The sequence below is a fragment of the Mustela nivalis genome (genome assembly GCF_964662115.1).
Source record: "Mustela nivalis genome assembly, chromosome: 19".
NCBI lineage: Eukaryota > Metazoa > Chordata > Mammalia > Carnivora > Mustelidae > Mustela > Mustela nivalis.
This window is the reverse complement of record NC_139038.1, coordinates 27,906,101-27,929,564: the sequence shown is the minus strand read 5'-3', so window position 1 is coordinate 27,929,564 and position 23,464 is coordinate 27,906,101. Positions and strand designations below refer to the sequence as shown.

The window sequence follows — 23,464 nt, the reverse complement described above, 5'->3', positions numbered from 1 at the left end:
TTGTAAAACCAGGGAGACAGTAGAGAGGGGTCTTTTAAATGTAGAGGTTTTAGAGGATCCAGTGCATTAATATATGAGAAGCACTTAGAACAGCCCCTGACACAAAGGGCTTTGTAGTTGTTAGCTCTCGTTCCTGCTGACAGCCTGCACTTTCTCAATTCTGTGCATTTTTAAATCGACTGTGAAGTCCTCTGTTGTGATTACCGGGACAGAGAATACCAGTCCTTTCTTACGTGCTGATTTTAGCGGACTTCTCCCCCCGCCACCAAAGCCTCACATGAACTTGTAGCAGTTGACACTGTTGGCTGCCCACTTCTTAAAACCTTCCCTTCAGTTTCTGAGATCTTCTGTCTTCTTATCACTTACATTTAATCATTCCTGTGACTGGTTCTTAAATTTGGTGTTGGTGAGGTTTCCAGACTTGATGCTTTCCTTCCTCCGAAGATTCTTCTTTCATGATCTCCTTAGGCCGTCGTGGCTTTGGAACTCACCCATGGCCTGGTTAACTTCCGGGTTTGTATCTACAGCTCCGAGTGCTCATGTGGGCTCCAGACTTGTTTGTTTTAAGGGTTTATTTATTTATTTGAGAGCAAGAGAGAGAGAGAGAGCGAGCAGGCACACAAGCAGGGTGGGGTGCAGGGAGAGAATCTCCAGCAGACTCCTGCTGAGCACGGAACCTGACATGAGACTTGATCTCAGGACCCCCAAGATCATGACCCCAGCCAAAATCAAGAGTAGGATGCTTAACCGCCTGAGCCACCCATCCTCCCCTTCCCAATTTGTTTCTTAACTGCTAGCCCACAAGTATTACAAGTGCCTCAGATTTAGTATTTTCTCTCTCCCAAATGCACTCCTCTATAGTCTTCTTTATGGGCCTAACTGACGTGTTGCTGACCTAGTTCTTGAGCTAGGAACCTTGGGGTCTGTCTCGACTTTGTCTCCTCTCATTTCCATTGATTCACCAGGGCCTTTGGAGGAAGAAAAAAATCTTTCAAGGCTTCTTGCATTGTTGGTACTCTTTGGTCTGGATTCTTCCCTTTACTCCTTTAGGTTATCTACATTCCATTCTCCTCCAGCTCCCCGTATTGACCCTCCCCTCCCCCGCCAAATATTACCCTCCACAGTGCAGCCTAAATAATCTCTAAAGCATATACTAAACATGTTATTTTCCTGAGGGAAACCTTCATGGCTTTGCAGGAAGGCCCACCTTAGCATGATCTGCTGCATTTCTTTGTATGTTCGGTCTCACTACTTTATTCCATGAATTTGCCACTTTTTTCGTCTTTTTTTCTTTTATAAATTTTTTTAAAAAGTCATCTCTACACCAAGCATTGGGTGCCACTTCTTTTCATCTTTATCTCTTTGCCTGTGCCTTTTGTGGCTGCAAGAAGGCCTTAGTTAGTCCCTGTTGGAGCATGGGCTCTGGCTTCATGGCCTCGTCTACTGGCTTTGTGACTGAGAGTAAATATGCAGCATTTCCGTGCCTCATTGCCCCCAGCTATAAAGTGGGAGGCAAAGTTAGCACCTGCCTCATGGGATGGTTGTAAGGATTAAACGACTTACTATATGTTCAAATCTTAGAACAGTGGCTGGCAGTAATATAAATTACTATGTTTTACTGTTATTATTACTTTATCTACAGAATTCCTGTTTGCGATCCAGCTGAAGTATCCTTTTTTTTTTCCCCCCAAGATTTTATTTATTAGAGAGAATGAGCAGGGAGAGGGGTGAAAGGAGAGAGAGAGAGAGAGACAGACTCCCTGATGAGCAGGGAACCTGAGGCAAGGCTTGAGCGTAGGACCCTGGAATCATGACCCATGCTGAAAGCAGACTCTTAACTGAGGTGCCTGTGAAGTGCCTGCTTTAATGGAACTTTCTTTGGTTCTCTCTAAGCTCATGGGTGTTCATTCACTCTGTTCCCCACCCTTCCAACACATCTTCCGAATTACAAATCTGACTTACAGGGACTTTGGTAACCATTTATCTCTGTCCCCTTTTGATTCCCAGATTTGTCTGTTGACTTGTTTGCCATATACTCTAGCTGAAACGGAACTACTTTTGGTTTTCTGAATACATGCTTGTTGCTCTATGTGGAATGTAGCCCCCAGAGAACATTCGGTCTGTTGAGAGACAGCAGAAGTGTCACTTCCTGTTTGAAGCTCTCCCTGACCCTTGCGTTCTTCCATTGGTACAAAGGACTATTTTCTTTGTGTTCTGTTGTTGTTTTTAGGATTTTATTTGTTTAAGTAATCTCTTCGAGCGCCAGTATGGAGCTCAAACTCACAACTCCAAGATCAGGAGTTGCATGCTTTGCCAACTTAGCCAGCCAGGTGCCCCACTGTAGTTTTTATCAGCCGTTCTCATTGTATCTTGATGTACTAACAGTTGCATCATTTGTGTCTCTTGTTAGTTCAGAGAGTGTTGCAAGTGATTTTCAGTACTACAGCACCAGAGTCTGCGACTAGTTTACTTTAAAAGAAGGAGCAGTTCAAATGCTAGATTTATCATTTTGTTGCACCTTTTTTTTAGTGGAAAAGGGATAGGATAGAGTTAACTCATTTTTTATTTGCATGTACCTTAGCTTGTCTTCTCTGCTTCAAGCCTCGGTGAGCTACCAGTAAAGATACCTTTACTGGTTGTGGACATGATGAAATTACCATAGTGCACATGAGTTGCCATTTACTTGATTTTACTGCCCGCTTACTCAGGGTTTCATCAGGAAAAGGTCGGTCCCATTGAAGTTTGTCGCTGCACATTACAGACGGTCAGCGGTTGAATGAATGGGGGTGGGCTCCTTCTCTTTGTGGAGCAAGGCATTGTTGGAAAGTGGACAGTGTAGTTTTTGACCCAGTCAGACAGGTTTGAACCCAGTTCTTTATTAGCTTCTCAAATGGGCAGGTTGCTTATTAATTTCTCTTGGCCTCAGTTTCCTCAGCTGTAAAGTGGGAACACCAGCAGTCCATTTTAAGCATTGTTAGGGTCGGTAAGAGATGCACTTGTGTGTTCTTGGCACCATGCCTGGAGCCTGCTGTGATCTCACTAAGTGGCGCCCCCATCAGTGGTCTGTAATTGCAGGCACAGCCCTGGCTGGTTGTCCCGTAGGTACGATATGGTCTGTGATAATCTCCCTAGAAGCACAGCACTGTCTGTTAATTGTCTCTTGTGATCGTCTTTTGTTTGTTTATATGGTCCTTTCCCTCCTGAATCAGCGTTAACCATTTCTTTCAAAATTGGGGGTTTATAGTTTGTTCTTATGTAAGTTGTGCATATGCATTCATACAAACAATATGTTTTATGTTTACCTAACCGATGACATATTTTATACATGGCTTGTTTTCTTTTAGCCGTTTTTTGCATGTCACTAGAAGTTATTAATAATGAACAGTTATTTTCTTGCCTAAAAAATGCAGGCTCCCATGCTGAGCAGAGAGCCCGATGCAGGGCTCGACCCCAGGACCCTGGGATCATGACCTGAGCAGGAGGCAGACATTAACCAACTGAGCCACCCAGGCGCCCTGACACTTTTTTTTTTTTGAGAGAGAGAGAGAGTTAGGGGGAGAGAACATGCAGGAGCCAGGGGAGGGAGCAGGGAGAGAGAGATTCTTAAGCAGGCTCTATGCTCAGTGCAGAGCCTGATGTGGGACTTGATCTCAACAATACCGAAATCATGACCTGAGCCGAAATCAAGGGTCAGACGCTTAACCAACTGAGCCACCCAGATGCCCCTATATGTAACAGATCTGAATATGTGTGTGTGTATTAAAAAAATACATACTTTATAGATATAATATTTATTTATATATATTATAATATTTATATATTTATGTATTTATATATTTTATTATATTTATATTATACATTTAAATATAATATATATAAAGTGTATGTATATATACTTATATATAAGTATATATAAATATATAATATAATATATATTATAATATATTTATATAAATATATAAATAAAATATATAAAAATATATATTTAAATATATAAGTATATATAAATATATACTTAAATATATTTATATATAAATATTATATTTAAATGTATAATATAATATAAATATTATATAACATATATACATATAGACACACACACACACTTTTTTTTTTTTAAGATTTTATTTATTTATTTGACAGACTGAGATCACAAGTAGGCAGAGAGACAGGCAGAGAGAGGGGGGAAGCAGGCTCCCTGCTGAACAGAGAGCCCAAGATCCCAGGACCCTGAGATCATGACCTGAGCCGAAGGCAGAGGCTTAACCCACTGAGCCACCCAGGTGCCCCTGGATCTGAATATATTTAAGTCTAGTTATAGATTGGCTTGAGAAGAAGTTACATGTATTGACATCTCTAATTAATTAGCTTAGACTGAATGTTAACATGTTCACACACCAGCATGAAATTAGAGGAAATTGAGGTAACTCTTGGTCCTTATGGTGTTATAGTATTTGAAATTGCTATCATCATTCTGCAGTTTGAAAAATTCTCACGTCAACTTTTGAGGTGTTTCCACTTAGGGCAGACAGAAGCAATCAGAATGAAATATTGCATTTAATTCTCTTTCCTGTGCGTCAGAGTTCATGTGTTACTTTTTTTAAAACAGGGAAAGGTATCGTATCGTCCTTCTGTTTTGATACAAACTAAGAAATTTTTGGTTCAATTTTGGCTTCAGTACAAGTTTGTGACTTTTTTCTCCTAATTTAAATATTATTGTCAGGTGCTTGGTGCAAGATAGGTATCGTCTTTTCAGTTATTTTAGAGGATTTTGTGATTTTGACAGGACTTTTCTTTGTTTGCCTTAAGGATGACCAGATCATTAACTGGCTGTTAGAATTCCGCTCTTCCATCATGTACTTGACTAAAGAATTTGAGCAGCTGATCAGTATTTTATTGGTAAGTTGGCCACTTATGTCATTGACTAGTTTGTGATTCAGTACTTTGAAAACAGAACACATTGTATCAGTAAAATGTTTCTTTTGTGTGTCTCTCCCTCCCACCCCTAGAGACTGCGGTGGTTGAATAGAAGTCAGACTGTGGTGGAGGAGTACTTGGCTTTCCTTGGTAATCTCGTATCAGCGCAGACTGTCTTCCTTAGACCCTGTCTCGGCATGATTGTTTCTCATTTTGTACCTCGTAAGTGGTGCTTTGCTTTCTTTGCTTTTTCATTTTTTTAAACACCTCTTTATTAAGATACTGCCCTCTCAGAACCCTGTGGGGATTGTACCAACATGGAAAATTCTGAGATGCATATTGGCAGCAGTTTTGGTACCTCTCTGTTCCCTGTAAGGATTTCTGTGGCGGCATCTATATTTGTTGCTGTGATTTTTTTTTTTTTTTTTTTTTTAAATGTAATTTGCTTTAGTGAGATTCTCAGGAAGTGTTAAAAGTCAGGAATTTTTGGCTTTACCTGTAAAGTTACTTGACTTTTTTTTTTCTTCTTCTTTAGACTGCACATTCAATCATTGTACTAAGTTTGGACAATGGAAAAATCACTTTTTTGTGTACCTGTTGATTGTTTAGGTTGGTGACACAAAGAATGACATATTTTTGTTTTTCCCCTCAAAAGCCCGAGTGGTCATTAAGGACGGTGATGTCGATGTTTCAGATTCTGATGATGAAGATGACAGTAAGTATAAAGAGGACTAAAGCGAGGGTTTCCTCCTGTGTCTGGCAGAATCATGCTGAAGGATAAAGTATAGAGGCAGCTTTAGGATTTATTCTAATGCTTACACTGCAACAAATGACAACCGCTGATAGACTCTTTTTTGTTACATTCAGCAGTCACATGTAATCAGTTGCCCTTAGCACATTACTTATGTCATCAATCTACTTAGTCTTCATTGATGGTTGGTTCTGGAGAAATATCTTAAATTTAATATTTTGCTAATAAATGACTCAGTTTTGGTTAGGAGGTGTTTTTAGCTAAAAAACAAAAAACACATAATTTTTCAGTTTTATCTTAATGCTCATACTCTCACTTTTCTCCTTGTAGATCTTCCTGCCAATTTTGACACATGTCACAGAGCCTTGCAAATAATAGCAAGATATGTCCCCTCGTGAGTATCCTTTTGCTTCTTTCTTTGATCATGGTCTTTAAGTCTCAAGAAAATGGTAATCAGTTAGTGGGCATTTACTATGTTCATAGCATCAAAACTCAAGTTGTATGGTACATGTTTTTGTATCCTGTGATAGAACATTCTACAAAATGGCATTTTAGTTCTCTCTTCATTGTCTGTATTGAAATTATTTAAAAATTGATTTACGAATTAAGGACTTAATTTAAATTATGCAAATTCTTAAAGCTTGTGTGCAAATTATCCTCCAAATTTTGTATAGTGGTTGAAATTTTGTTTTTATCTTCAACAAGATGTGATACCCCAAAATTTTCAGTGAACAACCCGTGTCATTCCATATAAATAAAAATTGCAGTTCTAATTTTGTATGTTGATTATATTAAAAAATTTTTTTTCTAAGGATTTATTTTATTTTAGAGAGGGAGAGCCTAAGCAGGGGAAGGTACAGAGGACGAGGGAAAGAATCTCACACAGACTGCCCGCTGAGTGTGGAGCCTGACGTTGGGCTCCATCCTACAACCCTGAGATGAAATCAGGAGTTGGTTGCTTAACCAACTGAGCCACCCAGGCACCCCATATTTGCATTTTTAAAAAGTTAACAGTTCTAAGAAAAGCTTGGGTTTCTTTTGGAAGGGTGGACTTCAGGTTCCCCTGTGTCGCGGCCGGTGCGACAAACCGACTAGGAACGTGAGGGTAAGAGGATGGTGAAAAGAAATTAAGAGACAAAGAGATGGGGGCAGGAGGAGCACCAAGGAGGATGTCCCATAGTGCCCAAGTTTATTTTGCAGAGTTCTGATTTATACCACACAGTAAGGGAATCACCTCCTGTACATCTGGTGCTAGTTTCTATTTTGGCCTGAGAGTAGCTAGCCATGCAGAGATATCAGACAGCCTTGACCTTCGTGGTTTGGACACCTACGCCATAACACAATATTCACAAAACACAGGAGCCTTATTAACTTAGTCTTGAGACAGCAGCTGCAATGGCAGCAAGCCAAACCTTACAGTGTTCTCATAACAATCACCAGGGAAAAACGGTGGCACTCTAGCTCGCCACCCATGAAAGTCCTCGGTTGAAGAGGTTCCCAATAACTGTTGCTGTATTGGGTTAACCCCTTCTAGGCACGAGGCTCCCAACACCCCTGTAAGTTTATTATTTGCTAACTTAAAAAAAAAAATGCTCAAGATGATACTTTTTTTCTGCTTTTTAAAGTAAGATATGTGGGACGCCTGGGTGGCTCAGTTGGTTAAGCAGCTGCCTTCGGCTCAGGTCATGATCCCAGTGTCCTGGGATCGAGTCCCACATCGGGCTCCTTGCTCTGCAGGGAGCCCACCTCTCCCTCTGACTCTGCCTGCCACTCTGCCTGTGCTCGCTCTTTCTCTCTGACAAATAAATAAATAAAATCTTAAAAAAAAATAAATAAAGTAAGATATGTGGGAAAGCACTATAGAGGGAAACCTTTAGATTTTAAACTGACGCTCTGTTGCTTTTGTGGGAAAAAGAATCCCCCTTTGATTTGCCATTGATATCAAAGTTAATAGGCTGTTTCCCGCTAAGTTGACGTAGATCTCTGACGCTATGTGTTTATGTCAAGTTGTGATTATTTGAAGTAGTTAGTGACCATTTGCTTCCTGCATCCATATTTACTCTTAGAATGGAAATGTCACCTTCCAAGAAAGTCCAGTTAACATGGATTGATCTTTAAATTTTTTTATTTTTTTAAATAGGACACCGTGGTTTCTTATGCCAATACTGGTGGAAAAATTTCCATTTGTTCGAAAATCAGAAAGAACACTGGTAAGAAATCTTTTCATGGGGAAAATAATGGAAAAGTTATCATTTAGTTTTAGGTGATGTTGTTTTGTTTTTTCTTAGCAGTTGTCTTCCAGATTAAACTCAAGACTAAGAATTTGACTCAGATTCCTTTCTTAGGAACTCACTGAAGATCCCCAGGCTCTTTTTCCCTTATGCAAGTCAGGGAAAGAGTCCATTTCAGAAATATCTGAATAGGCTTAGTGATAATATAGATAAAAATTACTAGAAGGTAATAGTTTATACATTGCCAATTGTAAACAAGCCTTATTTGAACATGAAGGCAGAACTGTCTATGGATGAATTTTTCCCAAGTTTTGTGTAATATTTAGATGACCTGTGGTTTTCAGTAATGACTAATGAATAGTGGTTTCCTACTAAGCATGCTTTTTTTTTCTAAGTAAGGTATTATATGTATTAAATACAGAGTTAATAAGGTTTGCTAATGTTTGTGATAGTCTGTTTCAAGTGGCATATTATAAATCTTGTATCTCTTATGACTATTGATATAAAAATACTCAACAACCCACTAGAAAATGGCATTTAGCAACATAAAGAGTTAATGGACTGTGACCAAGTGAAATTTATGCTGGGAATGCATGGTTCGTTTAATACCTGTTAAAATCAGTTAATAAAACACACCATGTCAGTAGAAAGGATGACAGGAACCACGTGATTATTTCAGTAGATTCACAAAAGTATTTGAGGAACACCAAAACCCTTTCATGACAAGAATAGAAGGCAGCTTTTTCAACAGGTAACATCCCACTCAATGGTGAAAGAGTTGAGAACTTTCCCCTAAGATACGGAACAGAACAAGGATGTCTGCTTTTTTGCCACTTTTGTTTAGTATTGTACTAGAGATTCTAACAAGGGCACACAGGAAAAGGAAAAGACACCCAGATTGGAAAGGAAGAAGTAAAAATGCTTCTATTGACAGATGACATGATCCTGCATTTAGAAAAATCCTGAGGAATTCTCAAAGCACTATTAGAACTAAGATGAGTTCAACCTGGTTATAGAATACAAGATCGGGGCGCCCGGGTGGCTCAGTGGGTTAAAGCCTCTGCCTTCGGCTTGGGTCATGGTCCCAGGGTCTTGGGGTCGAGCCCCGCATCAGGCTCTCTGCTCAGCAGGGAGCCTGCTTCCCTTCCTCTCTTTCTCTGCCTGCCTCTCTGCCTACTTGTGAGCTCTGTCAAATAAATAAATAAAAATCTTAAAAAAAAAAAAAGAATATAAGATCAATATACAAAAGCCAGTAGTACAAGATAATTTAATGGGGCAAACAAGTCTTTTCCACAAGTGGTTGTGGGACAAGCGGAAGTCTACATGAAAGAATGAAGCAGGGCCACCTTACATGTTAAACAAAAATGACCTCGAAGTGGATGAAAGACCTAAATGTAAGCTAAAAAAAGGGCTCTTAGTAAGAACACATAGATGAGCACTTTTGTGACCTGGGATTAGGCAACAGTTTCCAGATAGGATGCCCAAAACACGAGAGCCACAGAAAACCAGACAATTCGACTTCCTTACAGCTAGCCAGCTCTGCTTCATGGACCCCTTCTGGAGAGTGTAAGACCGCTCAAATCTTGCGAGTTGTATAGTGGATATAAGGAGTAATCTAGAATATACGAAGCACTCTTCCAATGTCTTGATAATGCAAAGGCAAATAACTCAAAAAATGGGCACACGACCTGAGCAGATATTTGTCCAGAATTGATAATGCTTACGGTCAATGCGCAAAAGAATAAAGGTCAACATTGCTAGCCATCAGGAAAAGGCAAGACGAAACCATAACAAGGTTTCACTTCACAGCCCCTGGGATGGCTGTACTTAGAGGGACAGACAGTAACAAATAGTGGTGAGGATGTGGAGAAGTCAGAACCTTCCCTTGTTCCCTTGCTGGTGAGAGTGGGGAATGGTTGGTGCTGGAAGTGCTTTGGGAAGGCCTCTAGACCATCCCTCAGAAAGGTTGAACAGAGAATTGCCATATGACTTAGCATTGCCACTGCTAGGCGTCTAACCAACAGAAAATACACGTCTACACAGCACTTTGCAAGATTATTCAGAAGCAGCATCATCTCTAATAGCCAGAACATGGGAACAACCAAATACTCATGGGTCAGTGCATCAACAAAATGTGTCACGTGAATACAGTGGGTATTATTGGGCAATAAAGCAGAGTGCAATAAAGCAGAGTGGCTACGAAGTGAGTGAATCTTGAAAACATGCTAAAACGTCACATAGCAGAAGATTCCACTTCCATGGCAGGTCTAGAATAGGCAGATCGTTAAACAGAAAGTCAGTGGTTCCCTAGGGCTTGGGAGGACGTACACTACCCAAAAATGCCCTGCCCTTTTTAGGTGATGAAAATGTTATAAATCAGTTGTGGCGACAGTTGTACAACTCTGAATATACTGGATACTGTTGAATTGTACGCTGTAGATGAATGACGTATATCTCAACAAACCTGTTTTTAAAAATGCTATAGAGGTATACAGATTACAGATTTAATTAATGGGGGTGTGGTGGGGGGCGTTTGGCTGGCTCGCCGGTGGAGCATGCAGCTCTTGAGCTCAGGGCTGTGAGTGTGAGCTCCACATTGGGTGTAGAGATTACTGAAAAATAAAATCTTAATAAAATCACCCTCCCCAAACAAATTTAATTTACTGGGGGGTAATTAGATTAATTAGACTGAACGATAGAGGAACTGTATAGTTTCTCTGTTGCTGAATAGTCTGTTTTTTTCTGTTTAATTGAAATTAAAGATTGTGTAATTAATGTTTTCTTATGTCATTATGAAATACCCTCTGTTGAAGTGTTTTGTCTTTTTATGTTTTAGGAATGTTATGTTCATAACTTACTAAGGATTAGTGTGTACTTCCCAACCTTGAGGCATGAAATTCTGGAGCTTGTGATTGAGAAGCTACTCAAGTTGGATGTAAGTATTTGATAATCGGTTTTTCTCATTGATTTTCATTTATTAAATACGTAGTCATTGTACGTGAAACAGTAGTAGCAATGATGGAGAAGAATCCACATTTCCACCTTTGATTTCTTTGAACATTTCTGGAGCTTGGTGGATGTGCTGGGTTATAGAGATGGCCCCATCTCTCCTGGTCGGGAAACAAGGCATTAGATGGTCACAGCCATGTGAAAGTATAGTCGTGGTAAATGCTGTAACTGGAACACACGGTCGTTACGTGCCGGTAAACCCGATACCGTGCGAAGGGGTGAGGAAGGCGTTCCTAAGGAAGCGAAGTTGAATTCTTAGACCTTTTTTTTTTTTTAAAGATTTTATTTATTTATTTGACAGAGATCACAGATAGGCAGAGAGCCAGACAGAGAGAGAGAGAGGAAGGGAAGCAGGCTCCCTGCTAAGCAGAGAGCCCGATGTGGGGCTCGATCCCAGGACCCTGGTATCATGACCTGAGCTGATGGCAGAAGCTTTAACCCACTGAGCCATCCTGGCGCCCCATCTGAGACCCTTTTTTAAAGAGGCCTGCAGTGGGGTGCAGTGGGAATGAAGGAAAGTCATGGATGCTAGTGACGGGGGAGAAAGGGCAAACTGGTCCTTGAGACTGGGTTGGAAGTGGGGAAGTAGAGGGTAAGAGAGTTCTTGCTCCCCGGGGAGTAGAGTCGGTGTTAGCAGTTAGAAGTCAGGAGGAGGTTGGGAGAGGAAGAGTTCGTTGTGGATGGATTGGGGGGGCAGCGGGGCACCAGACGGAGTGGTAGCGGTGGGGAGGGGCCGGGGCTCACTGTGCTGTGGTGCTGGTGACGTGGGAGACAGGAAGTGTGCCGAGGGGGAGGGAAGGCCAGGGCAGACACCTGCAGGGGATCTGGGAGGAGGAAGGGTTTAGTCAGTGGTGTGAGCTACTGTTGATGTTTTTAAGAAGGCTGAACAGAGCCTAAGTCCTTGGAGTTGGTGATTAGGGAGTCTGTTGCCTTGTCCCTGGAGGGGGAAGCTGCGTTTCGGGGGGGCAGTGTGTGTGGTTGTCGAGTGGGGCTGTTGGAGGCCTTGGTGAGGGTGTAGGAGGGGGTGGAGCTGGGCTGTTTGTGGACGGCAGAGTGGGAGTGAGGGAGGAGAGCCCTGGTACTGTGGCGGGCCGAGGCCGCAGTGCAGCAGGCCTGGGGAGAGCTGGAGGAGGGTGGGCAGGCTGGTGCGCGGCTCACTGGGAGGAAAGCTGTCCGGCCTGCTGCCTGTGCCACCTGTAGAGTCTTCCCATGGGTCGCACTGGGCAGCGGTGGAGAGCACATTTAGAAAGAGGTCGTGCAGAGAGAGAAAAAAGGCAGGATTTGAATGTTGTGTGGAACAAGGTGTCTGAAGGACCATCTACCAAAGTGACTATTCAGTAATTCAGGTTGACTTGCATTTTGTCATTCTTCTGCTCAGCTGACGGATGATATGCTTCTTGTACAACATGTAAGAGTTGGGATGCATGTTGGGTTTGTGGAAGCTGATTTAGACCAGCACACTGCATTTCGTAATGATTTTATGGAAGTGTGTAGTGAAAGGGTTTGATTTGTAGTCTCGTAAATTCCTTTGTGACCCGGGCCAGTTTATAGGTTTGCACCATAATTGTATATTGAGTCACAGTATCAGAAGGGATGCTCCTGTGGACTCCTTTAAAGTATGTAATGTGAGGGGTGCCTGGGCGGCTCAGTCCGTGAAGCGTCTGCCTTCTCGGGGTCCTGGGATTGAGCCTCATGTCTTCTCCCTCTTCCTCTGCCTGCTGCTCTGCCTACTTGTGTGGTCTATCTCTCTGTCAAATAAAGAAATAAAATCTTTCTCCTTTTTTTTTTTTAAGTATGTATAGCAGATGAATTTCCAGTACCCAAATAAAGTACTTGTATTTTTTTTTTAAAGGAAGAGAGGGAGCAAGTTGGGGGGGGGCAGGGTACAGAGGGAGTGAGAGAGACTCTCATGCAGGCTCCACACTGAGCACAGAGACCACTGTGGGGCTCGATCTCACAACCCTGAGATCACACCCTAAGCCAAAACCGAGAGTTAGATGCTTAACCGACTGAACCATCCAGGCACCCCAAAGTCATTGTATTTTTTATTTTACTTTATTTTATTTTTTAAGATACTATTTGAGAGCATGAGAGAGAGCAAGCATGGGAGCGGGGTAGGGGGGTAAGGGGAGAGGGAGAGGGAGAAGCAGGTTCCCTGTTGAGTAGGGAGCCCTGTCCGAAGACCTGGGATCATGACGTGAGCTGAAAGCAGACACCCAACTGACTGAACCCCCCAGGCACCCCTGAAATAGTTGTATTTTCACTGCCGCCATTTTCCCCCTTTGTTATAATGCAGGTGAATGCGTCCCGGCAGGACATCGAGGATGCTGAAGAAGCAGCCGTTCAGACTGGCAGTGGGCCAGATGCCACCGAAGGGCTCTTCAATATGGTCAGTGTCCCCCAGGGTGGGTGGGGGTGGCTGACGGCCCCCCATCTTCTCCAAGGCTTTAGGTTAAACAGTTGTTGGGCAGACTTGGAAGTGAGGTTGAAGTGAACGGCTGCCGTCCGGTTGCTTCCTGTCCAGCTGACTTCGGTTACTTCCAGGGCTTTGAATGTGGGAGTGGTGAAGTGGGTTTCATTTTTGTTCTTAGTTTGTGTTTTCTGTTGTTCTGTTTTCTGTTTTTTGTTTTGTAAACCACATATAGTTTGTGAAGGAGTGATACATAGGAAAGCATACCAGTGTGATTTCTCTGTTTTATAAGTCTTAGGCCTTAATGCAGTACTTCTCTGCCTGGGGCCAGGCTTACTGGAGGAGGAGGGCTTGAGAGGGGCATTTAGGTCACTAGGCATTTAGGTCACTTCTTCACAAAGGGCGTGAAGAAGCAGGAAAGGGCAGGGGAGGGAACTAAGCGAGAGTTTGCTCCCAGTAGGAAAACAGCTGCAGCCTGATGACCCCAGATCCCATGTGGGTCCCAGCTTGAAGTCAGGGAGACAGACTCCCGTGACCCCTTGTCAGCTGGGCACTTCAGCTGGGGAGGGGAGGAAGGAGTGCAAGGCTGTTCTCCGGAGAACCGGTGCTCCCAGCAGCCGGGGCACGGGTGCCCTGTCCTGGGGGAGGAGACCTGGCACCAGCAGGGCCCAGCACAGTGGGTCCCAGGAAAGCTGCGGTGCTCACGTGGCCTTGTGCCGGGTGGGCCTTCCCCGTGACTCTCCGGCTGGGCTTGGAATCTTTAGAATGCCATTAGGGGTTCCGGGTCACACCTTTGGTGGGGAGCCTCTGCCTAGGGCGGGGGCCTGTGTCTTCTCTTTGTTTTATCTTTCAAAGGAAATAATCAGCACTGAGAATTTTCCCTCTTACCCCTTTTACCCCAGTTTTTAATGTCAGTTTGTCCCTTATCTTCAAAGGATGAGGATGAAGACACTGAACGTGACGCCAAGGCTGACCCTCAAGGGCTCGATCACATGGTGCATCCTGTAGCCGAGCGCCTGGACATCCTGCTGTCTCTGCTGCTGTCCTACCTCAAGGACGTCTGCTTCGTAGATGGTAATGACCCGCACTCGTCACAGTAGCCGCAAGTGAACTCGGCAGCGCCCCGGCTGTGTGCTGGGTGTTTCTCCTACGTGACCGAGTCCTCCTAGAGGTCCTGTACAAATCACCGTTTCAAGTACGAGGAAAGGAGGGTCTAGGGAGATCCCGTGACTGCCGGTGTGACACAGCTGGAGAATGTCGGGACCGGATTCGGGCTCAGCTGAATTTGTCTTCAAAGCCCCTGATGGTTTCACTGACTGTTGTAGTTGGGGATGATTCCTGGAGTTTGGTCAGTTTTAGGTGGAGATCAAAACACACTCGAGTTGCTCAGGACATCTAGGAGTAGCGCACGTCAATACAGGGTTGGTGCTAGGGATGGAGTTTGGGGGTGTAGTGCTGTGTTGTGCTGTGAACACTTCGGGGCACTTCTTGCCATCCTGGAACTTTGTGCATCTGGAGGCTTTGCCATGGAAACAGGATTCTTCTGTTCGCATTGTGAAGATTTGAGAATGATAGTTGGCCACTCAGAGTAATTTCTAAGATTGGAATCTGAGTTGACTGTATTATTATTTTAATTTTTTTGTGGTTATTATATAGTTGAGAGAAAATTTGCGAACTCTAGGAAAGGATTAAAAAAGACAATTTAAATGTCTGCGTTTGTACTATTCAGAGAACCATTATTAGCATTTTGATCTATGTTTTTCTTTTATGTTAGCATGTGGATATTTAGGAGTGTGTTTTTCACTGGGTTTGGGGCTCGTGCTGCACACAGTGATTCATAATCTGCCCTTTTCCCCCTGCTGTGAACATTTTCTCTGATCATTCACTATCCGTCTAGGCTGCTGTTGATTGTGTGGATTTAACTGGTCTCTTATTTTTTTTCTCCCTCCCCCCTCTTTTTTTTTTTTTTTAAGATTTTACTTACTGGAAAGAGAGAGTGAGCAAGTGAGGTGAGGGGGAAGGGCAGAGGGAGGAGAAGCAGGCTCCCTTCTGAGCAGGGAGCCTGATGCAGGGCTCGATCCCAGGATTCTAGCATCATGACCTAAGCCAAAGGCAGACACTTCACCGACTGAGCCACCCAGGCACCTTCCCCCATCATTTTTTTGCTATTATAAATGTGTGATGAATATCCTGTGTTTGTGTGTGTGTGTGTGTGTCTGGTAATGCGCCCGTGATCAATTTCTGGCAGTAGAATTAGTGGATCAAAGGGTTCTGCTACATAAATAGTAAAATTGCTTTTTTAAAGGGCTTCCTATTTATGGCATCACAGCGGTGTGTGAGGGGAGGGCCTGCTTCATTGTCGGTGCCGGATTAGTATAGTTATGAAGGAGAATCTGTGCAAAATAAAAATGGCATTTTGTTACAAACATAGCTTAGTGGATGATGTTTCTTACTGGTATCTTATTTTTAGAAATTTGGTAAACGAAAGTGGCAGCTTAAAAATGATGTGTAAGGCTGAAATGTGAAACTGTTTCTTTAGGCAAGGTAGATACCAACAGAACAAAGGATCTGTATCGAGATCTCATAACCATCTTCGACAAACTCCTGTTGCCCACCCACGCCTCCTGCCATGTACAGTTTTTCATGTTTTACCTCTGCAGTTTTAAACTGGTGAGTACTCTCAGCATGGTCTTATTTTTTTCTTGCCCATGATTTTCCCTTAAAAACTGGGGTGAGGGTGGGGGGAGTTGGGAAAGGACACAGGAGGTGAGCCTTTTTTTTTCTGAAGCTCACTTTTCTGATGCCTCTAATGATAGCTCTTCCTAGGCCAGGTGCTCCGAAAGTGGCATTCTGCGTTTGCTCCACTAGGTGGTGCCCTTCCCTCTCCTTCCAGCCCTGGCTATTAAAATCCTGTGGATCTTTAACTGTTTCTCTCCTCATTCTCTCAGTTGATCCTAACGAGCCCCGAACAACTTCTAAATCCAGAGTTTTAAAACTTTAGCATTGGCTTTCTGTTTGGGGGGCGGGGGAGGAAATATGGACAACTGTTCCTTTGCCACTGTTTTGTAGCTTTCTAGAAGTGTCAGGAGAGTACTGGGCATGGATAAGAAGGTTAAATTCTTTGCCCCGAAGTATGTGTGCCCCGAAGCTTTTGAATATAGCTATTTGGGGAGAAGTTGGAGTTTGTGCCTTTTGTTTAAAAAAAAAGCTTTAGTCTTTTTACTGCGATGAGCATCATTAGTCAAACACTGTCCTTGAATCTGTGTCTGTGTTTCTGGGTAAGGTCAGTACCTGTGGTCAGAGACTGGGAGAGGGCTTGGCACTGTGACAGTCCTGCTGCACGGTTCCCCCGCGAGTGTGGCTTGTCCCTGCTTTCCATTTCTGGACGAATGGCGGGATCAGTTGCAGATTCCAAGGCCCTATCACTGAGCCTGTGAAATCTGTAGGGTTGTATCTAAATTTCAGCTTGTTTGGGAAACTTTTTTAAGGCTGGGGAACACCTTTAGTTTTTAATACTATTATCTCAGAATGTTGTAAAATTAAGAACCATGAGAACTGCATATATTCTTTATCTAGCAGTATGACAGATACACTAGCACTGTCCTCTATGGTTGTGGACAGTCTTGGGATTCCGATAGTCAGAGATTTCTTCAGCATTAAAAAAGATTAGAGCAATACCTTCTCTTTTTATAGGGATTCGCAGAAGCATTTTTGGAACATCTCTGGAAAAAATTGCAGGATCCAAATAATCCTGCCATCATCAGGCAAGCTGCTGGAAATTATATTGGAAGCTTTTTGGCAAGAGCTAAATTTATTCCTCTTATGTAAGTAACCTAATTTTCCAAGTGCTTTTTCATGTCATGCTTTAAAAAGATTATAGCATTGTTTTAAGTCAGAGAAATACCTGCTCTAATTTTTGTCTGCCTTTAAAGTGAAAAAATCTATTCCCCCATTCTGCGTAAGACGTTTACATTTCCAAAAGGCAATTTCAGAATAAAATGTCTCCTTTCCATATAAAGCCTCATATGGAAAGCTTCTGTCCTCTGTTTTGCATAGTTACACTTGAACATGAAGCCCCATTTGTCTTCATGGATATTGTACAGTGTTTGTATACTGTTTTGATTCTTTTTATAGGTTTGTCATTTTTCATTTGCATTCCGAATCAGTTGTATCTTAAAGCTGAAGAAAAAACTCTTTTAAAGGTAATAGAAAGATCTGTTTAGGAGGCCAGCTCTGGGCCTACTTCTTCCAGTGATATTTGGGCCAGTCCCTGACAACCGATAGCCGTCTGTCCACTCTACCCTACATTGTAGGCCATAGGACTTCATCAGAACCCTATAAGGAAGGGCGAAGTCAGTCACACACAGTCTCTTCCTTGTAAGATGTTGCTGAGTGTGCCCTTTCCTGCGGCCGTATTGCTCTGAGAGGGCAGGGAGGCCATCGGAGGAGTCCTTCAGAGTCCATCAGGAGACACGGTCCATCCCTCGGGGCCGTGGGCAGCTTTAGGGGCCTGTTCTTGCTAGAAGGTCGCAAGTTCTACTTTAGAATTGAAAAGCTGTCTTCCTGCCACCCATCCATTTCCTTCTTTTGTTTGCTGCTTCTCTGTGCCCACAGGGAATAGACGAAGAAGCCTGCAGACTGACTGTTCTTTGCATGTAGTGAGGCAACTGTGTGTTTTTACGTCACTCTTGGTTTTGTGTGAAGCAAGTGAAGTTGACTTGGGTTTTTCTTGTCCCTAGTACCGTAAAATCGTGCCTGGATCTTTTGCTTAACTGGCTGCACAGATACCTTAATAACCAGGACTCAGGAACAAAGGCATTTTGTGATGTTGCTCTCCACGGACCATTTTATTCGGCCTGCCAAGCTGTGTTCTACACTTTTGTTTTTAGACACAAGCAGCTTTTAAGTGGAAACCTGAAAGAAGGTCAGTGGTGTGGGGTTGATGGGGGTGAGCTGGATTGTTCTGGAATACTGGCAGTCTTGAGAAAGGGGGGGTCGTTTCTTTTTTGAGAATTTGATGAAAACTGTGGAGTCAGAATACTGCCCATGCACTCAAACTTTGACACATAATTTCAAGCAGCCCTTAGACCCCTAAAGCCGTAAGGCCCCTGTTGAGCAGAGAATGGCTTGGCGGTGGAGCACCTCTGTTTTAGAGGGTGACGTCTAGGCTGATTGTGAGCCGTGAGGGGGCTCTTCCTTGGGTGAGGCCCAGCACAGTGCTTTCTGCTGGTCCTTGTGTCGGCCTGGGGAGGGCGGGCATCGTTCCCCCTCCCAGGGGGACTCTAAGCAGACGCAGGATATTGATTGGCAGGATTAGATGAATATGATTCTGAAGCTCAGGGTCATAACAGTCAGGCTGCTTTGTCTAGGGGCTTAACCGTTAACCTACCAGTTTGCGGTTTTGCTAATTTCTAAGGGTTGCATAGAATTAAAATCTACCAGATGAAGTTTGTTTGTCAGGTTAGTGTGACAAGAACAGTACCAGTTAAGTCCGTTTAAATGGTTTTTTTACCTGCATGAATAACTCAAATGGTTTAATAGGCTGTTTCCTCTAAACCTCAAAATCTGACATTCCGGGCTGGGTCTCTGGTTGTTGTGGGGGCTGTTGAGGGCATGTTAGGATGGTTAGTGCCCTCTCTCCACTAAATGCTAGTAGCACCCTCCTGACCGCTGCCCGGACTGTCCATTGTGACCACTAAAACTCTCCAGACACTGCTACAAGTCCTCTTGGGGGCACAGCTGCCTTGAGAGTTGAGAACCACAGGTCTGAACTGAAACTTGTGTGTGTTACATTGTATTGTTTACTCATATTCTGTTACTTCTCAAAAGGTTACAGCTAGTTATATAAACGAGGAATAGGACAAGGTTTTAGCCCTACTTAAGTAAAGTATCTGCTGTTTGGGGTATAAATAAATGGTAAGACTTGGTTAAAGAGCATGTTCTTGTAAGCCATGATGGTATCCCATTTTTAGTTTTATCAGAATATTCATCAAAGAGGGGGCACTTGACTAGCTCAGTCAGAAGACCGTGTGACTCTTGATCTCAGGGTTGTGAGTTTGAGCCCCACGTTGGGTGTAGAGATTACTTAAATAAAACTTAAAGAAATACATTAAAGAATTATCTAAAAAAATTCACTTAAGCATAAGTTGGTTTGCTTGCAAGGTATCTTTTACTAATAGAGGAGAGAATTCTGTGTATCTGTTCTAGGAGAGTGGTGTCTAACTTTTACTTCTACCTCCATAGTTTCCTTGTAAGCATAAAAACAGCTATCACACACAGGAATAACTTGCTCAGCTTCACTGGTAATTTCAGATATGCAGCAGGTCCTGCTGTTGGCTTGCTCTCGTCAGATTGGCATACATGTCTGTCTGACGAAGTCGGGAAGGAAGAACACCAGATCATAGTCATTACCTCTCGGGGGGAGTAGAGAGCGCACTTGTTGCCTTAGCTCCATACTGACTTCGAGATTAACTGAGATCAGATCACATGGTTTTTTTTTCCTCTACAAACTCAGAATATCCTGAGTTTACAAATACCTAAATTCCAAATTGTCATAGAAGTTTATAGCCCACTAGGGATGTGCACTTACTTCCAGGTCTTTGAACGAATACACTGTTTTCTTTAGAAAAGTTGACTTGGGGGCGCCTGGGTGGCTCAGTGGGTTAAGCCTCTGCCTTCCACTCAGGTCATGATCTCCGGGTCCTGGGGTCTCTGCTCAGCAGGGAGCCTGCTTCCCCCACCCCCGCCCCGTCTCTCTGCCTGCCTCTCTGCCTACTTGTGATCTTTGTCTGTCAAATAAATAAAATCTTAAAAAAAAGTTGACTTAGTCACAAGTGGGTGTGGTTTGGCCTGGTGACTTTCTCCAGGCTCGTGTGTATGTGACTGCGTGGCTCTCACCTACTTGAACCATTTCTGTAAGTGACTTTGTGAGAAATATTTCTGGTGTGTGAAGTACTCCGTGCTGCTTCAAGGTATTTTGACTGTTTGTACATTTTAACAAATGTGTTGTTTTTTAATCAAAGGTTTGAGATACCTTCAAAGTCTAAATTTTGAACGTATAGTGATGAGTCAGCTAAATCCCCTGAAGATTTGTCTGCCTTCGGTAGTGAACTTTTTTGCTGCAATCACGAGGTAAGTTACTTACACTTTATGGGTGGAAATTACTTAAAAATAAGTTTATGTTAGTATCAGTATTGTACAGTTCCACTACATTTCTGTGAAATTAGTAAAATTAGTCACTATAAAACACATAAAAACCTATAACCCCATCATTTTAGGAAGCATTGTCGTTAAGCTTTTGTTTTTATGCTTCGATACTATGGGAAGTTGCTAGTGCTTTGTGTTCAGAGATGATAATTAAGCAGAGGCCTCAGCGCTTAGAAATGAGTAAGGCAACTAGGAAGTGGAGAGGTGCAGACCGAAGGTGTTTCTCAGGGTAGTACACAGAGACCAGCCGCAGGAGGGGTACGCAGCGGCCGGAGAGGGGCTGGCGAGCGTCTGTCCTGTCAGGCCGTGCGCGGCAGGGGCTGGGTCCCCGCGCACCTGGAGGCGCATCACGCAGGACTCCCTGCGTCCTCCCAGTCCGGGTGGTAGTGCTGAGTCCTGATTCAGTCCGGGATGGTGGCACCCTGGGGAGACGGGCCGACCTGTGAGAAGGGGCTCCCCGAGGGCCGAGCCGGTGTGCGAATGCAGGCGGTCTAGTGTTATTCCCCGGGTGATTCTGCTCTTGGTACACAATGAGTTGGGGACTTTGAGCCCTTGATCCGGGTGTTCAGTGTAGGATCATAGCTTAGAATCTTCAACACGTAAGGGTCTGTTCTGTTAGAAGACGAAAATAATTCTTCATCCCTTAGTCCCTTAGACCACCTGCTGCTCTTATTCAGTAATCTTAGTTTTCCTCTGCTGGGCTTGTAGTTCGGGGTGTTCTGTCTCCTGGGATTTCAGAAATGATAACGGGATCAAGGAAAGGAACAGACAACGAGCAGGAGTACGGCGGGGGGCGGTGTGAAGGGTCCCAGCACAGTGTAGGGGAGAGCAGGCGGCCGACGAAGAGCAGTAGAGGCAGGAGCCGCTAGACTGTTCATGGCAGGGAGCCTGCTGTGCGAGAGGCTGCGGGTCTGGGGTCCGGAGTGAGGCCGAGAGCAAGAGGTGGGCCCGGAGGTCTCTGTCAAACTGATGCAGTGGCCTGTGGCCGCTGTTTCACTTCCCTAACGGGATGGGGATTCCTGTGGACCCATAACTTGCATTTGATTTGATCTGCTGAGTCTTACTCTGTCCATTTGTTTTTAATCAATTGTTTGTTGGGATTTAGGCCATTACATTTTGAGAATTGGGGGCGGCAGCTTAGGGGCCTCGTTACAGGCATGTCCGGTGGAGCCCTCACCCCAGTGGCCAGGCCTGTCCCTCAGCAACCACTGTCCTCGGAGCACCCCCTTTCCGCCAGCCTCATTCTCTTAGAGGTTGCAGACGTCACTTAGTTTGCAGCATCTTGTAAACCATAAGAGTCCTCCCTCAAACACACTGATTTTTAGTGAGTCGTGCGTATCCTAAACTTGCTGGCGGTGTAGAGCGATGGCCACACCTTCCTGCTCCTGGGCAGGTGTGTAGGCAGCAGGCCTGTAAGCGGCCCCCTAAAAGCATCGCTTCCTTTTTTACGTTTTCTTCCTTGGACGTGTTCTTTGTGACAGCATCTTTGTGGTCAGCCTGGTTGTCACACAGACAGGCACCTCCATGCAAACTTAGCCGCAAGGTTAACTCATGTCTCGGCTCTGTTCCGCAGTAAGTACCAGCTGGTCTTCTGCTACACCATCATCGAGAGGAACAATCGCCAGATGCTGCCGGTCATTCGAAACACGGCGGGCGGCGACTCGGTGCAGACCTGCACGAACCCGCTTGACACCTTCTTCCCCTTCGATCCTTGTGTGCTTAAGAGGTGGGACTCTTAGCCTGCGACTGGATGGGGGGTGGAGGGACTGTATGTGGGACATGTATTTGCTGGGGGTTTTTTTGTCGTAAGTGGCGCTCCCGCTGTTTATCAGTGGCTCAGGGTCCCCTTCATGTGTTTCGGGTCCCCAAGGCAGAGAAGACCTTTTAGAGGCTGAGGGCTGTGCAAACCTATAGTTCAGGAAGAACCCCAGATTGACACCAGATGTTTCTCATTTACCTTTTGTTTTTCTGTAAATCAGTTGGTTTCAGCCTGAAAGGGACTGGGCGTAGAGGTGCCTGGATGGGAAGGGCCTTTTGTGGCTCAGAATTTTCTGCCAGGTGACTTGTTCCTTCCTTTAGAGAGCACATTCCCCGCTGTTGCCAAGGATGAACGGCAGCCGTGTAGTTTATCTGGGTGGGTGATGGTGAGAAACCTCCAGGCCAGTCTTGAACTTGGCGTTTGTATAAGGAAACAGGATTTCTGCGTGCTGTGCAGTTTCTCACTAGCAGCCCCACATTTAGGATTGTCTGGTCTCCCAAGGCATGGTTGACTGAAGCCACCACATTGGTCTTTTTTCTCCGACTAATCTTCAATAGATTTACCGTAGGAATATAAAAAAATGAAATTCCAGAGTAATATAATTTTGTTTTCATTTGGACATATTCTAACTCATTGTCGGTCCTGGCAGAGTTGAGAAATAATTTCACTTGAAAATAAAAAGATGGAAAAAAGAAAAAAAGAAAATAAAAAGATGAGAAACAGTAGCTGAATACGCCTTCTGAGTAGATGAAGCTTTACAGACTGGGAGCCCCATTATGTACGGTACTGACATCCAGTATTTTTTTTGCACGACAATTATTTGAGCCGTAGTTTTTATTTTGGATAGTGGATCCTGTGAGAGAAGAGCCAGACATATCTGACCTTTAATGTGGCATTGAACGTGAATTTGAAATTGACCTCTGTCCACAGGTCGAAGAAATTCATAGATCCTCTTTATCAGATATGGGAAGACATGAGTGCAGAAGAGCTTCAGGAGTTGAAGAAACCCATTAAACAGGTAAGTTTGTGACTCAGCACCCTGGGAAGCTCCAGCGTGGTTACAGACCACAATCAAATGGTCAACAGCAATGTCACACTTAAAAAACACATTTTATTAATTCCGCCTTTGCAAAAATCCAAACTCAAGTTATATTCTTACCAAAAGAATTTTTTGGCTTTTT

The 23,464-nt window shown here is 43.8% G+C and overlaps 1 protein-coding gene across 2 annotated transcripts in view; it reads left to right on the top strand.

The window, feature by feature from the left end:
- RRN3 (RRN3 homolog, RNA polymerase I transcription factor) overlaps positions 1 to 23,464 on the top strand; it is a 30,161-nt gene that overhangs the window by 4,317 nt on the left and 2,380 nt on the right. For both annotated transcript variants that reach the window (XM_082715013.1, XM_082715014.1), the window contains exons 4-17: positions 4,810 to 4,899; positions 5,010 to 5,139; positions 5,573 to 5,632; positions 5,999 to 6,062; positions 7,809 to 7,878; positions 10,736 to 10,834; positions 13,205 to 13,297; positions 14,254 to 14,392; positions 15,858 to 15,988; positions 17,012 to 17,142; positions 18,058 to 18,242; positions 20,341 to 20,449; positions 22,098 to 22,250; positions 23,214 to 23,301. In XM_082715013.1, the coding sequence (XP_082571139.1) occupies positions 4,810 to 4,899; positions 5,010 to 5,139; positions 5,573 to 5,632; positions 5,999 to 6,062; positions 7,809 to 7,878; positions 10,736 to 10,834; positions 13,205 to 13,297; positions 14,254 to 14,392; positions 15,858 to 15,988; positions 17,012 to 17,142; positions 18,058 to 18,242; positions 20,341 to 20,449; positions 22,098 to 22,250; positions 23,214 to 23,301 (1,542 nt within the window). The remainder of the gene's footprint in view (positions 1 to 4,809; positions 4,900 to 5,009; positions 5,140 to 5,572; positions 5,633 to 5,998; positions 6,063 to 7,808; positions 7,879 to 10,735; positions 10,835 to 13,204; positions 13,298 to 14,253; positions 14,393 to 15,857; positions 15,989 to 17,011; positions 17,143 to 18,057; positions 18,243 to 20,340; positions 20,450 to 22,097; positions 22,251 to 23,213; positions 23,302 to 23,464) is intronic.